This window comes from Scaptodrosophila lebanonensis, unplaced genomic scaffold (genome assembly GCF_003285725.1).
Source record: "Scaptodrosophila lebanonensis strain 11010-0011.00,11010-0021.00 unplaced genomic scaffold, SlebRS2 tig00000092-arrow-pilon, whole genome shotgun sequence".
Classification (NCBI taxonomy): Eukaryota; Metazoa; Arthropoda; class Insecta; order Diptera; family Drosophilidae; genus Scaptodrosophila; species Scaptodrosophila lebanonensis.
In genome coordinates this window covers 2390755-2403163 of record NW_022060566.1, presented here as the reverse complement: position 1 = coordinate 2403163, position 12409 = coordinate 2390755, and the positions used below count along the sequence as shown (strand labels likewise).

The 12409-nt window shown below is 42.8% G+C and overlaps 4 protein-coding genes across 6 annotated transcripts; 2 read left to right on the top strand and 2 right to left on the bottom strand.

Moving 5' to 3' along the window:
* Nucleotides 1-2362: 2362 nt before the first annotated feature.
* On the bottom strand, nucleotides 2363-5360 carry LOC115627097 (BTB/POZ domain-containing protein 9). 3 transcript variants are annotated; one of them, XM_030522653.1, is made up of 5 exons: nucleotides 5222-5360; nucleotides 4445-5097; nucleotides 3733-4371; nucleotides 3226-3672; nucleotides 2363-3157 (listed from the first exon to the last, which is right to left on the bottom strand). In XM_030522653.1, the coding sequence occupies exons 2-5, from the start codon at nucleotides 5048-5050 to the stop codon at nucleotides 2543-2545; spliced, it is 2307 nt and encodes a 768-aa protein (XP_030378513.1). In that variant the 5' UTR covers nucleotides 5051-5097; nucleotides 5222-5360; the 3' UTR covers nucleotides 2363-2542. The 3 variants fall into 3 exon arrangements, with proteins under 3 accessions (XP_030378513.1, XP_030378512.1, XP_030378514.1); XM_030522652.1 differs by having other exon boundaries at nucleotides 4445-5100; nucleotides 5222-5359; XM_030522654.1 differs by having other exon boundaries at nucleotides 2363-3145; nucleotides 4445-5100; nucleotides 5222-5359.
* A 370-nt stretch (nucleotides 5361-5730) lies between these two features.
* On the top strand, nucleotides 5731-6922 carry LOC115627100 (eukaryotic translation initiation factor 3 subunit G-1). The gene is made up of 2 exons (XM_030522656.1): nucleotides 5731-5841; nucleotides 5902-6922. The coding sequence occupies exon 2, from the start codon at nucleotides 5902-5904 to the stop codon at nucleotides 6709-6711; it is 810 nt and encodes a 269-aa protein (XP_030378516.1). The 5' UTR covers nucleotides 5731-5841; the 3' UTR covers nucleotides 6712-6922.
* Nucleotides 6923-7081: 159 nt separating this feature from the next.
* Nucleotides 7082-9413, top strand: LOC115627099 (histone-lysine N-methyltransferase SMYD3). The gene is made up of 5 exons (XM_030522655.1): nucleotides 7082-7463; nucleotides 7524-7765; nucleotides 7822-7952; nucleotides 8131-8593; nucleotides 8658-9413. The coding sequence occupies exons 1-5, from the start codon at nucleotides 7306-7308 to the stop codon at nucleotides 9032-9034; spliced, it is 1371 nt and encodes a 456-aa protein (XP_030378515.1). The 5' UTR covers nucleotides 7082-7305; the 3' UTR covers nucleotides 9035-9413.
* Nucleotides 9414-9835: 422 nt separating this feature from the next.
* LOC115627123 (centromere/kinetochore protein zw10) lies at nucleotides 9836-12403 on the bottom strand. The gene is made up of 3 exons (XM_030522692.1): nucleotides 11023-12403; nucleotides 10594-10957; nucleotides 9836-10525 (listed from the first exon to the last, which is right to left on the bottom strand). The coding sequence occupies exons 1-3, from the start codon at nucleotides 12349-12351 to the stop codon at nucleotides 10050-10052; spliced, it is 2169 nt and encodes a 722-aa protein (XP_030378552.1). The 5' UTR covers nucleotides 12352-12403; the 3' UTR covers nucleotides 9836-10049.
* Nucleotides 12404-12409: the final 6 nt, after the last annotated feature.

Here is a 12409-nt window from a genome sequence, read left to right as displayed (position 1 = left end):
ATGGCTATTGTATAATAGAATTTTATTTAAACGTTGATTTACTTATTTATAACATTTATTTTAAATGAGTTCGTATGAAGTAATAAATTTGCTGGACGCATAAAATTTTATCTCTGATTGGGCTTTCAATTTTGACGATCTTTTAAGAAATTTATGAAAACGTTTTTAGAATACAATCTTTTTTGTATTTATAAGTTTTTGATGTAGTTATATTTTCTTTGTAAAATGTTGTAATTTGGTAATATTTATTGCTTAGTTTTATTAAAATCGCCGAACTGTATCATATAGCTACCATAGGAGCGAAAACTTAAATTATGAAGTTTTATGAAATTCTTGTAGTATTTTTGATTTTTCCTCAAAATCAGCTTACTACTTATGTATATCATACTATATTGCTGTTATAGAAGTGATTGTTACAACAAAGTTCATTTTAGAGTTAATTGGCTTAGCTTGAAACATAATTCAGCAACAAAATATTTTTCTGAAATATCCTCTGTAATTTATATTCCTTGACAAGCTAGGAATAAGATTTTTGGATAGAAAAGTTGCAAATAATTGGCGAGCCCGATTAGCTAAGAGCTTAGCTAATTAAACGAGCCTGTGTGCATATTATTGGGAGTGACTGTATATGTACATATGTATATAGTGTACTAAGTTACAAGACAACTCAGCGGGCGACAAATCGGTTGCAGTTGGCTGACGATTTTCTGCCCACCTACATACATATGTGTAAAAGTATTTATGTCTAGAGCTGGCGTTCTGAATCGACTTTTATGGCAGACGAATGGGTTGATGTGGGCAGTTATTGTTATTGTTGTAATACACAGAAAACAGCATCGCACGCACTCTATACTCTACATATATGTATGTATATTTGCAGTACTCGATTTCAGAGAGACTACAAATTACTTATTGTAAAATACTTATTGTTCAAAACTTTTAAAAATTATAGAAATTTTTAGTACAGTATGTGAGTTTTATTGTAATTCTTTACCATAAGTATATAGAGTCCACTAATTTCTTGAATGTAGCCCCATCTATTTTTGAATATAGTATTAAGGTCCGGAATCAACGCGGGTCACTAATAATGCAATGTGGATATAATGTCTATTAAAAACCATGACATTTGTCAGCTAACCATAAGATTTCAGAGTGTATCCTGAGCAATCTGCCATCATTTCAAAAATAAATGATTTTAACTTAAGATATTCTTTCGAAATAGTTTATTCAGTTTACTGCGACTTTTTCCTAAAGCAACCACCGATATATATTTTATAAAAATCATTTTATTCAAAAATAATTCGAATGCTGATGCGAATTTCTTTTGGTTCCACTTAGACAAACACAAAACTTTTGAAATCCCATGTTTCGAATACTTTTTAATCTTTCGAATTTTCGCCAACATCATTAAAAATAGACACTACCTTGAGTATAGCTTTTTGTTATCTTGCTTTAATTTTGTACATATGTATGTATGTTCGATTGCAGGCGGTCTTTGTCGGTTTCTTATCGATATCAATATACACGACTTTCAAAATTGAAACAACCATCCAGAAGGTGCCAATCAAAAACTGGTTCCCCTCAATAGGAGCGAATGAAGTGGCTAAAAATTAAGATTGTACGACATACGTGTATAACTGTTTTCAATATTTATTATCAATATCTACCCTTAAATTGGACTTAATCGAACTCTAAAATTAAGTTCATCTTTCAAATTAGTTGGAAAGTTAATATATCTTTTAAACATATATATAAGAAAATCGTATTGTACTAGCCCTTTGAAAACATTATTTCAAATCCGATTATAACATTTTTCAAATTAAGAAATCGCCCTCTACCGACACAATTTTAAGCATCAATTCGATCGATATTTAATGTATTTGAATCACATTAATTGATATATTGATTAATTGAATACTTACGAATACATACATACATTAAGAACAAAACCCTTTTCTGCGCTTCTCATAGTAGCCTCTTGGGCGAAAACAGCTTCAGAAACAATAGTTTGAATAATTTTTTGAGCCAATCTTTTAAGATTAAAATGAAAAACACAGCGCTTGAGCAGCGCTGCAGCAGCAAATATATTTATGGCTATAACTTCTTGTTAAATCGGTCTATTATAGTGAAACGTGGCATAGGCACACATAATTACTAACTGGGAGTATTTGCAAAATTTTAGTTCGAAATTCCAAGGACGGACAGACAGGGCTAGATCGACTCGTCTCGTCATGCTGAACAAGAATATGGGGTCTGCCACGCCTCCTTCTGCCTGTTACATTTTTGAGCTCCCGCAAACTTAATATACTTCTGTACATTTCATGTACAGAGTATAAAAAGAAATAAAAACACATATGTTCAATCGATTTTGTCAAATTACATTTACTATTGTATAATTTTAAGGGGTTTTTGTAAACATACCACAAATAATTAAGCCAAATATTAATTAGTACGAGAGTATTTCGAGCTGACATGTAAAAATACTGCGTATAAGGACACGTCATATACATAAACATATACATATAAAGAAGCGTTTTAAAGCTTAACAATTGGTATCTGGTTCGGCTTTCTGCTTTGCCTCAATGGCGAGCTCGACAAGCGGGGCCACCTGCTGGAGTCGCAGCTGGGGCGGGGGCGTGGCTGGTCGCTGCTGTGGCTGCTGTTGTGGTTGTGACATTGTTTCCACAGGTGAGGGCGTCGAGGCGGGTGTGATCGGCGAGGCGGGTGTAATGGGTGTGGCGGGTGTGGTGGTTGTTGCAGATATGGGAGATGATACTTGTGGGACTACTGTTGTGGATGGTGAGGGTAGTGGCGACGATGTGGGGGATGGTTGAGAAATCTGTGGCCGCGCCAATTCCTCAGCGCTGGCGAAGAGGGCGGACAAATCAAGGGGCCAGCGGGCGACAGTTTTAGGGCTTGCGGATGGAAACACAGATGGTGTGGCACGAGCTGGCTGTAGACAATTAGAGGACGCTGCGATCGCGGCAGCCGATGTGGAGGCAATATCGTCTGTCGGTTTGGGTGCATCGGTAGCCAACTGTTCGTTGGCAGCTTTCTCGCATTGCCGTTTCTTCTCCTGCTCCGCTATCTTCTTCAAATAGCTCTTGTCCTGCGTCGGGCACTCCAGATGGACACAATGGAAAATCTGTATATGAGACTAGTTAAACGTTATCCGTTCAATGGGCAAAAATATAATTCAATCAGCGAACCAAACGGCAAACTCACCTCGTTGGCCGTATTCCGTGTGCCGACAATGCGTATGAAGACGACAGGGCGTGGGGCGAAGTGAAAGTTTTGCCAGGAGCGGGCCTTCTCGTTACGCTTGTCAACAACCATTTGCCAATCTTTGCGATTCGTCGACGTCTCAATATAGAAGCTATAGGTGCGATCGTCGCAGTCCCACAACAACAGGCGCATTGATCCCACATAATAGGGCTGACCCAAACGCACAACAATCTCTCCGCTGCCCAGTTGATGGCATGTATAGCCCGAATCCCAATCGTAGCGCACATAATCGCCATTAATGAGTGCGTTGCGTGTACGACTGACGCCGTCGGTGACAATGGCGCTCATCTCAATCGTCGCTACATTGGCTTTGGGTGCAACAAAATCATCGACCAGATCGGGCACATTAGCCGTATGCATCGCCTCTAGACCAACAACGTGAAAGACCTGCAAAAAAAGTGCTTAATGAGCAGCCTAGCTAGCCAAAGAAAGACAACGTCTACCTACCCTATTGACTGTATTTTGTGTGCCCACCAGTTTTATGTAACGCACTGGACGAGCGGCAAAGTAGAGATATTGCCAGGAGCGGCAATGAAACTCACTGTAGTCAACCACACGCTCCCAATACTGCTGATTGCCAGATACCTCGACAAAGTAGGAATAGGCGCGACTATCACGATCCCACAACAATATCCTTATGTGATTAATCATGCACATGGTGCCCAGTTCGACCACAATACCGACATCGTTCTTATCTGTAATGCAGTGGCGGGTATAGCCGCGTTCCATGTCGTAAGTGCTGACGTCGCCGTCCAACAAGACTGTACGGCACTCTCCCTGAATGCAACGTGATAAGTATTTGGCGGTGGCCACATTTTCCTCAGGCCAGAGAGCGGCCCGATAGGGCAGCGTTTTCATGGTGCTGCGCTCATCAATCGCATCTAATATTTTGTCTGGTTCGAGTATGCCAGAAGGCCGCACCACCTGCAACAAATGCTCCAAATTCATGAGCGGCAGCCGCACATACGACACCACAGATTTGATGTCTATGCTAGGATTGTAGCGACTCCATTTCCACACAGCTAGAAAGATTTGCACCTCGGGCGCGAAAAAGCAGTCCCGACGCAGCACCTCCTCAAGTGATTCCTGCAATCATAAAAAAATAAAAAATAAAAAAAGCTTAATAAAGTTACCTAAAATGTTGCCATAGTCAACTCACCTTGGATAGCATTTTAAAGGAGTCGTGTTGCAACAAATCCACTGCATTACGATCCATAAACATCAGGCAAACATGCGTGAGTTCTTCCAAATTATATAGACGTGCCGCATCCAGAATCATGCAGACATTATTGAGAGCTAAGTAGCGACGCAAGTATTTCGATATGGCCATCTCCAGATCCTGAAAACCGTATTGATTGGCCATGCCGAGCACATCGATGACCGCATCCTCATCGAGTGACGCCAGCGATAGGGTACCCGAGTAAATATAACGCAAGAGCACTTTAAAAAGTTCCAGCGGCACTTCCAGCGGTATTTGGCGTTGTGTGGTCTCTGACATGCCACCGTAAAGCAGAGCCCGAAAATATTCACTGCGTGCCGCTAAAATGACGCGATGCGCCGGCAATCGATGCTGTTCGACAATAAACTCCACATCGGCATACCTTTCGTTCAGGCAGAGACGCGCCATATCTGCTGAGAAGCGATCACCCAAATCGATTTCATCCGTCAGCTCCGGGTCCTTTGCGCCTTTGGTGGTCGGTTGCAACATTGATAGACCACCGCCGCAAGCACCCGTTTGCATTTTGTGATGCCCCTGGCTGCTCATTTTCCGGAAACTCTCCGTTCTGGTTGCGATTGTGTGTGCAATTTGTGCTACTTTAAATACAGAAATAACAACAACAAATGATTAACTAATGAGACGGCAAACTTCTAGAATGTGAGGTAACAGCCACAATCCTATCCGTCAAACCAAAACCATTAGCATTAGCTCACCTACCGTTTGAATTTGCTTTCTTTTTATCTCTATCAGTCTGCCAACAATTTAGAATTCCTCCATTTTGTTTCACAGCAAAATTTTTAAGCCGGATAGTAATGAAAACTCCGCCTCATATATAGAAATATTACGGCTATCGCTCTTTGCGTCGCAAAACAATTGCAATCAGTTCAGTGGAACCAGTTTATTCGAATTCAATGAGACTGATTCTGTACATGTACTTTATTTGCCCTACAATAAATTCCAAATAGTCTTATAATTAAGTTAATAAGAGTGACCAAATCTAAAATTTTTTTTCATCTACTGCTATAACGCCTGGGTTATTAATACATTATATATATTTATATTTCATGTATTTAGCTGCATAGGTAGTGACTTAGTTTATAAGAACTGAACTAGTTGCACAACTCAGCCATCACCAAGTTGTTCACACTTTTTAGCGGTGCTGCCAAATAATTTATAAGTGCTGCCATTTTCGGTATTTGCCATTTATCTGCGTTTTTCTCTGCACACCGATTTGTACACACTAACGCTAACTCTTTTCGTCGTACGGGTATCACTCTGCTAAACTCGTGGCGTAAATTATATTGCATTTTCGCTTTATAATTGTTAAACAAAACAAGGTTAATCACCATAAATTAAATCTGCTAAGCCTATTATTAAAGTTTTGATTGGATTTACAGATGCCAGGTGTTGAAACAATCAAGTCCTCTTGGGCAGATGAGGTGGAGCTCGATTACGGCGGCCTGCCGCCGACAACGGAAACCGTGGAGAATGGCCACAAATACGTCACCGAATATAAATATAATAAGGACGATAAGAAAACAAAGGTGGTGCGCACCTATAAAATCTCCAAGCAGGTGGTGCCCAAGACAGTGGCTAAGCGACGTACGTGGACCAAATTCGGTGAGTCAAAGAATGACAAACCCGGTCCCAATTCTCAAACGACAATGGTATCTGAGGAGATCTTCATGCAATTCCTGAACTCCAAGGAGGACGAGAAGGCCAACGATCCACTGCTTGATCCGACCAAAAATATTGCCAAGTGCCGCATTTGCAACGGCGAGCATTGGTCGGTCAACTGTCCATACAAAGGCACCGCCATGGACACGAACCTTATGGAGAAAAAGGCTGCAGCAGCAGCCTCGGCCGCTGTCGATGCACCCAAATCGGGAAAATATGTGCCACCGTTCCTCAAGGACAGCCAAAAGGGTGGCATGGGCATGCGCGGGCGCGATGACACTGCAGCTATTCGCATCTCCAACTTGTCGGAGTCAATGACGGAGGCAGATCTTGAGGAGCTGGTTAAAAAGATTGGACCCCAGAGCAAGATGTATTTGGCACGCGACAAGAACACCGGCCTTTGCAAAGGATTTGCGTACGTGCACTTTAAGCAACGCAAGGATGCTGCCGCCGCTATTGAAATATTGAACGGTCATGGTTACGATCATTTAATTTTAAGTGTGGAGTGGTCAAAACCACAAAACAATTGAAATTAAAATATTCAGCTGTTGGACACGGGCAAGGGCGAGAAGCGAACGAACGAACGAGCGCTCAAACGCTACTTATCTTCTTGATTGCCACAATTGTAAAATCAGAGACAGCCTGTGGTTTAAGTTGATAGTTTAATCGTATCTAAGCTAATGGTTTGCTAAGAGTAAAATATAATAAAAACGAAAAATAAATACTGCTTTTTGCAATGTACTTTCCATTCAATAACGTTGCCAGTACACGCGACGCTTCTTTCGTCTTTATTTACTCGCATTTATGCAGGTTGGCAACACTGCGTCTGACGAAAACAAATTTCGTTTGCAAAAACAACACTCTACATGTAGACATGTGTATGTAGTTGTTGCCGTTATTATTGTTTTTCTTTGACGCCGACGTAAATTGTGTTTTTGCATCTAAAAATAGAGGCCGCAAACATTCAAATTTGAATTCTAAACAGAACATTCGCAATAATAACTTGAGGTGCGCTCATTTGATTTTTTCATAGTGGCCAGGCGAGCCCTTCCAATCGCAACACAAACAGTTTTTGCGTTCGTGCGACAGAGTCAGCATATGACAACGTACCGTTGCAAACGGAAATGCAATCGCCTACGAATTCCTCCCCCCCGCAACCAAAGTCAAAAGAGTGCGGATCGGCAGCGGTAAAACGCGGTACCCGTATCCTTACTGAGAAGCCGTTTGCCTTTGTGCTTAAATCCAAATACCGGCTTGAGCGTTGCGACAACTGCCTGGAGGTGTAAGTATAGAGATAAGAATAGAGCTCGAAATTTGTATTGAATCATATTTTTGGCGATAGAGCGAAGGTGTTGAAGTGCTCGAACTGCCGCTATGTTTCCTATTGTAATCGCGCCTGCCAAACGCAAGCTTGGGGCCTGCATAAGCACGAGTGTCCGTTCCTTAAAAAGGCCCTCCCACGCATCGTGCCCGATGCTGCTCGCATGCTGTGTCGCCTTATCCTGCGACTGGAACATGGTGGCGATCTCGTGCGTGGCTACTATACGGAGCACGGATCGCGCAAGTTCCGAGACTTAATGTCGCGTAAGTTTCGTACAAATAGTTCGAACAACTAACTATACCTATTCAAAAAATTCCAGATTATGCCGAGATCAAGAACGACCCGAAGCGGATAGAGCATTTAGAGTCGCTGCATGCCGTTCTAACCGATATGATGGGCGATAAGGCCATAGTGCCGAATAAGACGGAACTGATGAGCATCTATGGCCGCGTAAGTGTCGCACCTGCCCGTTTTATAATTAGAAACCAATCAATACGCTGGCGTCAGTTGCTAGCCTTACCCTGCCTGCCTCTCTGTCGGTTTGTTGTGTGGGTGCGGTTGGCCTATTGCCAATGCTCGTGTGACCAATGTTAAAGGGCTTTAAATACTCTTCATTCTTTCTAAACAGCTCATTACCAATGGCTTTAACATATTGGACGCGGAAATGAACAGCATTGCCACTGCCATCTATCTGGGTGTGTCCATTACGGATCATAGTTGCCAGCCGAACGCTGTGGCCACCTTCGAGGGCACCGAGTTACACATTTATGCCATCGAAGACATGCCCTGTTTGGACTGGTCCAAGATTTTCATCAGCTACATTGATCTGCTCAACACACCCGAACAACGACGCCTCGATCTTAAGGAGCACTACTACTTCCTTTGCGTCTGCAGCAAATGCACCGACTCGAAGGAAACACTCGAGATGAATGGCGCCGCCTGTCCAAATAACAAATGCAGCGCTTTTCTCAACATTACCCACAATGTGTGCCGGCGTTGTGGCACCGGCGTCACTCCAAAGCTGCGCAATGCTTACAAAGAGGTCATGACCCTCACCCAAGCCAACTTGGAGTCGATGAAGGAAGTGGCCTGTGCGTCTGTCATTAACTAATAGTCCCTCGACATCTTTAATACAAATACATCTTTCTTTTTCAGATTTCGATGCGTGTCGCGTTTGCTTGGATAAGCAGGCGGGTGTACTGCATCCTTTGAATTTGTGGCACGTCAAGACATTGGATGCGGCATTCGAGGCCGCCATCGAAATGGGTAAATGGACAGATGCTTTGACTTACGGCCAACAGCTGGTGCCGGGCTTTCGCAAATATTACGGCCCTTGGAATCCATTGCTGGGTCTCCTCTACATGAAGCTGGGCAAGATTCAGTTGTACGAGCGTCTTCCCAAGGAGGCTGTCCATAACCTGGAGGAGGCTCAGCGCATACTCAGTGTGACCCATGGCCGCGAGCATCGCCTCCTGCAGGAGCAGCTCAAACATCTAATGCTGCAGGCCAGACACGAAATGAGAGACAGCTAGACATACATATGTAGTATGTACAGTGTGATAAATCGTTGATTTATTTTTGTTCTTTTTTTGTGTATTTGTGCAAAGTGTTTAAGTGGTGGTCAGACGAATGATTTCGATCACGTCATCTATCCCTAATATTTAGGGCTTTTCCCAGTAACGCAAAACTGCCAAATCAAAGGTACGTGTTAATTGAAGTGCAGACTTCGAGGAATCCATTGATTTGTTAATTGAAGTACACACTAAAGGAAATTCACCGATTGATTACCGACTTACCGACTTTTTTTGGCAACTCTTGCAATCCAAATTATTCTCCTAAACACCACTTAAATTTGTGTTCGAAAACCGAAAAATGTTCTATCAATAAATGTTTCTGTGTTAAAGTTTTAAATAGGGCTTAGTCTTCAACTATGATTAGGTAGAATCTTATTATTTATATTCCAATTTTGCAAAGGATGAGAGGTTAATATAACATTCTTGACTAGGATTGTACGATTTATTAAAAAAGGAAATGGAAGCGTTTCGAGTCGTTATAGCCATGACCGCCATCCTGTCGCTCGCTATGAACACAATCGAACTTGGTATTCAAGGTCCGAAAAATGACGCTGTTAGTGATTTTTCCATAGCTGCCCTAATTTCTGTTTATTCTTGTTCATTATTTAGACCAGTTATACAAAATTTATCCGTATCTTGTTCTTGAGGAGCCAACATAGTTTTCTGATCTCATTAAGGAGCTCTGACATCGGTTTCTACATTTTCAAACCAAACTTTGTATAGAGGTTCCCCTAGCCCTAATAAGAACAAGTATATATATTTAGGATGCACCAATTTTTTTTCATTTCTTTGAACAGCGTATTTAAGAGTTAAGCTCGCTCCATTTTAGCATTCGGTTCTTGTTACAATTTATTATGTTTATTATTTAATTTACGCCGCATACTGTTTTTTTTTTTTTATAATTAAATTAATTTTTAGGTCCTTGTATTAACATAGTTTGGTATATTATCTGACGGGTTAGTGGATGGAGCAGTTAAATGATTTGATTTATCGCCTTGGCGCGACGATCTGAGTCCTGGAAGAGCGCCCTTATAAGGTGCTTTATTTCGTCCGCCTTGAAACTGGCGGTTAAGGGGCCGGCGCCATCACACCATAGCTCGGTAATTTCCTTAAGCGAGGCATTCATCAGAGTCTTGAGTTGCTGCAATTTCATCCAGGAGCGTACATGAACCACTTCGTGATGTTCTTTGAAGAGTTGCGGCGCTTTCTCCAGCACCACATCGATTAGATCGCTTAGCTCGCTGGCCATGGTCGCAGATATATCCCGAAGCGTGAAAATGCGACGCACCAGTTCGCTAATAAAGGTGTGCAACAAATCACAGAACGTGCTGTTGTAGACATTATCAGGCAGGACATTCTGCCACACGTTTTTCAATAGCTCCAGCTGCCGCAGGCATTGACGTACCAATTTAAGGGGTGTGGTGCCCAGCGTGTGTGGATTCTCAAAAACTGTACAGAAAAGAATGATATATATATTTATATAATATACTAAAGTATATTTATAAAGATAGACATACCGAGTCCACTCATTATGTCCATCAATATGGATTCCTGATAGTTAACCTGTACTTTAAAGTATTTGTTGCCCGTTGTGTGAAGCATCTTAACAAGCGCCGCAAAGCATTCGATGCCTTTTTTGGCATTGTTGCTGACCCAATGGGCTAGGAAGTAGCAATTATTGTAGAGCAGCACCGATTGCTGTGGAATGCTTTCGAGCAGCTTTTTGTGTATTTTGGGAACCTCGACAACGTAGGCGTTGAGCATTACGCTTATGGCGCCAGCGAGAGGATTTGATGGCACTTCGGTGTCATCTTTTACATCGGAATTTATGCCTTTTCTCGATGGCGAGCGCACAATTCGTTCCATCAGCTTTACAAAATCCTGAGTACATATAAATCTCAATTAATAACAAACTCCATGTTTTGTGAAAATGTCCGCCTACTTACCATTGTGCTTTTGGACACCATGCAGCGGGGAAATAGAAACGGATCGCCGGTCACGCCGCCGACTACAGTGCGCTCTTCTAAAAGGGTCATGTCTTGCAGGTCCCGTTGCATTATCTCGCGCGCCATCTCGAGCACACGTTTGTACAGTCGATTGCGATAGAAAGTCTCGTATTGCTCTGTGAACTTGGTGAGGGCGTTATCCTTCTCGGGATCGATCAGAAATGTGTCGGCTAAAAACTGTTCGAACTGAACGACGTCCTCGCGCAATGTCGATGTTTGGTAGTCCTCCATGGTTTCCGGCACGGCCGGCACCAAACACTCTGACACAAGCAGCTCCAGCATGCGATCCTTGAAGTGATCGCCGATGAGACTGAAGACGTGCTGTGTGCTGGACACGCTAATATTGATGCTACTCAATGTTTGAAGCAGCTGCTTGAAGTGTTCAAAGACTTGCGTGTAGGTGGGACGCAGAAGCTGGCCAGAGCTGCTCTCCTTGGTGGAGTAGGAGAGCGAAAGCTGGACATAGGTGCCGCCCTCAGCGTTCTCATCGTACTCCACAGAAACGGGCTTCAAGATCAGCGGCTCTATGCAATTATCAAAAAGGAATTCGCACAGCTTGGCGGGATTGTAGTGGGGCTGGAAGAGTGCCAGCACAATGTCCTGTAGCTGTGTCAAATTTTTGCTCAACTGCAGTGTGACACAGCGGGATGTTGGAAAGGACTTGCAATTCAGCTGGACCAGCCGATCAAAGCGCTCCTGCAGATTCTGTTGCAGCAGATGTACTTGAACATGATATTTCACCTTGACGGTGTCGTAACAGTCGAGTTTGTAGAAAATGCGCTCCACTCCTTGCGGCGTCGCCCCATCCTCGCAATAAATGAGATTGCGGAGTTTGCCGACCAAGTCGAGCACTGTCAGATAGTCCTTTGTCGCCTTGGCTTCCTCCACACACTGAAAAAGATCGTCTATCTTCAGAACATGCTGACTGACGCGTAATCCCAGCAGTATTTCGCGCAAATTTAAGCCACAGGTGGTCAGCTTGGTGTTAGCTTCGCTCAAAGCATTTTGACCCTCTTGTCCCACCGTGGCGAGCAGTTCATTAATCTCCCGCTCTAGGGAATCGGACTCCTCAAGGAAGAGATCCGGCGAGGTGTGATTGGGTAAAAAATCTATGTAATTATCTTCAATGTGTCGACGTACACGCTCCTGAAATCGTTCTGTCCGTGTCAACACTTTGGTTGTTGTTGACATAATTCCATCGACAGTCGTGCAGCCAACGCCGTTGGGCTTGAAAACCGTCGCCAAAATCTCGTCTTTTATTGCAGCCATACTGATTGCCGAGCACTTTAGACTCAAATTAACAATTTCTAAATCGTTATCAAATTAA

What these genes read in the sequence shown, in the direction of transcription:
- LOC115627100 (XM_030522656.1), top strand. Translation starts at nt 5,902, where the DNA reads ATGCCAGGTGTTGAAACAATCAAGTCCTCTTGGGCAGATGAGGTGGAG.
- LOC115627097 (XM_030522653.1), bottom strand. Translation starts at nt 5,050, where the DNA reads ATGAGCAGCCAGGGGCATCACAAAATGCAAACGGGTGCTTGCGGCGGT. An exon ending in CCTTTAAAATGCTATCCAAG is followed by an intron (nt 4,372 to 4,444) that starts GTGAGTTGACTA and finishes TTATGATTGCAG; the next exon opens with GAATCACTTGAGGAGGTGCT. An exon ending in CACAAAATACAGTCAATAGG is followed by an intron (nt 3,673 to 3,732) that starts GTAGGTAGACGT and finishes CTTTTTTTGCAG; the next exon opens with GTCTTTCACGTTGTTGGTCT.
- LOC115627099 (XM_030522655.1), top strand. Translation starts at nt 7,306, where the DNA reads ATGCAATCGCCTACGAATTCCTCCCCCCCGCAACCAAAGTCAAAAGAG. An exon ending in TGATGAGCATCTATGGCCGC is followed by an intron (nt 7,953 to 8,130) that starts GTAAGTGTCGCA and finishes CTTTCTAAACAG; the next exon opens with CTCATTACCAATGGCTTTAA. An exon ending in GTCGATGAAGGAAGTGGCCT is followed by an intron (nt 8,594 to 8,657) that starts GTGCGTCTGTCA and finishes TTTCTTTTTCAG; the next exon opens with ATTTCGATGCGTGTCGCGTT.
- LOC115627123 (XM_030522692.1), bottom strand. Translation starts at nt 12,351, where the DNA reads ATGGCTGCAATAAAAGACGAGATTTTGGCGACGGTTTTCAAGCCCAAC. An exon ending in TGGTGTCCAAAAGCACAATG is followed by an intron (nt 10,958 to 11,022) that starts GTAAGTAGGCGG and finishes ATATGTACTCAG; the next exon opens with GATTTTGTAAAGCTGATGGA. An exon ending in GGACATAATGAGTGGACTCG is followed by an intron (nt 10,526 to 10,593) that starts GTATGTCTATCT and finishes TTTTCTGTACAG; the next exon opens with TTTTTGAGAATCCACACACG.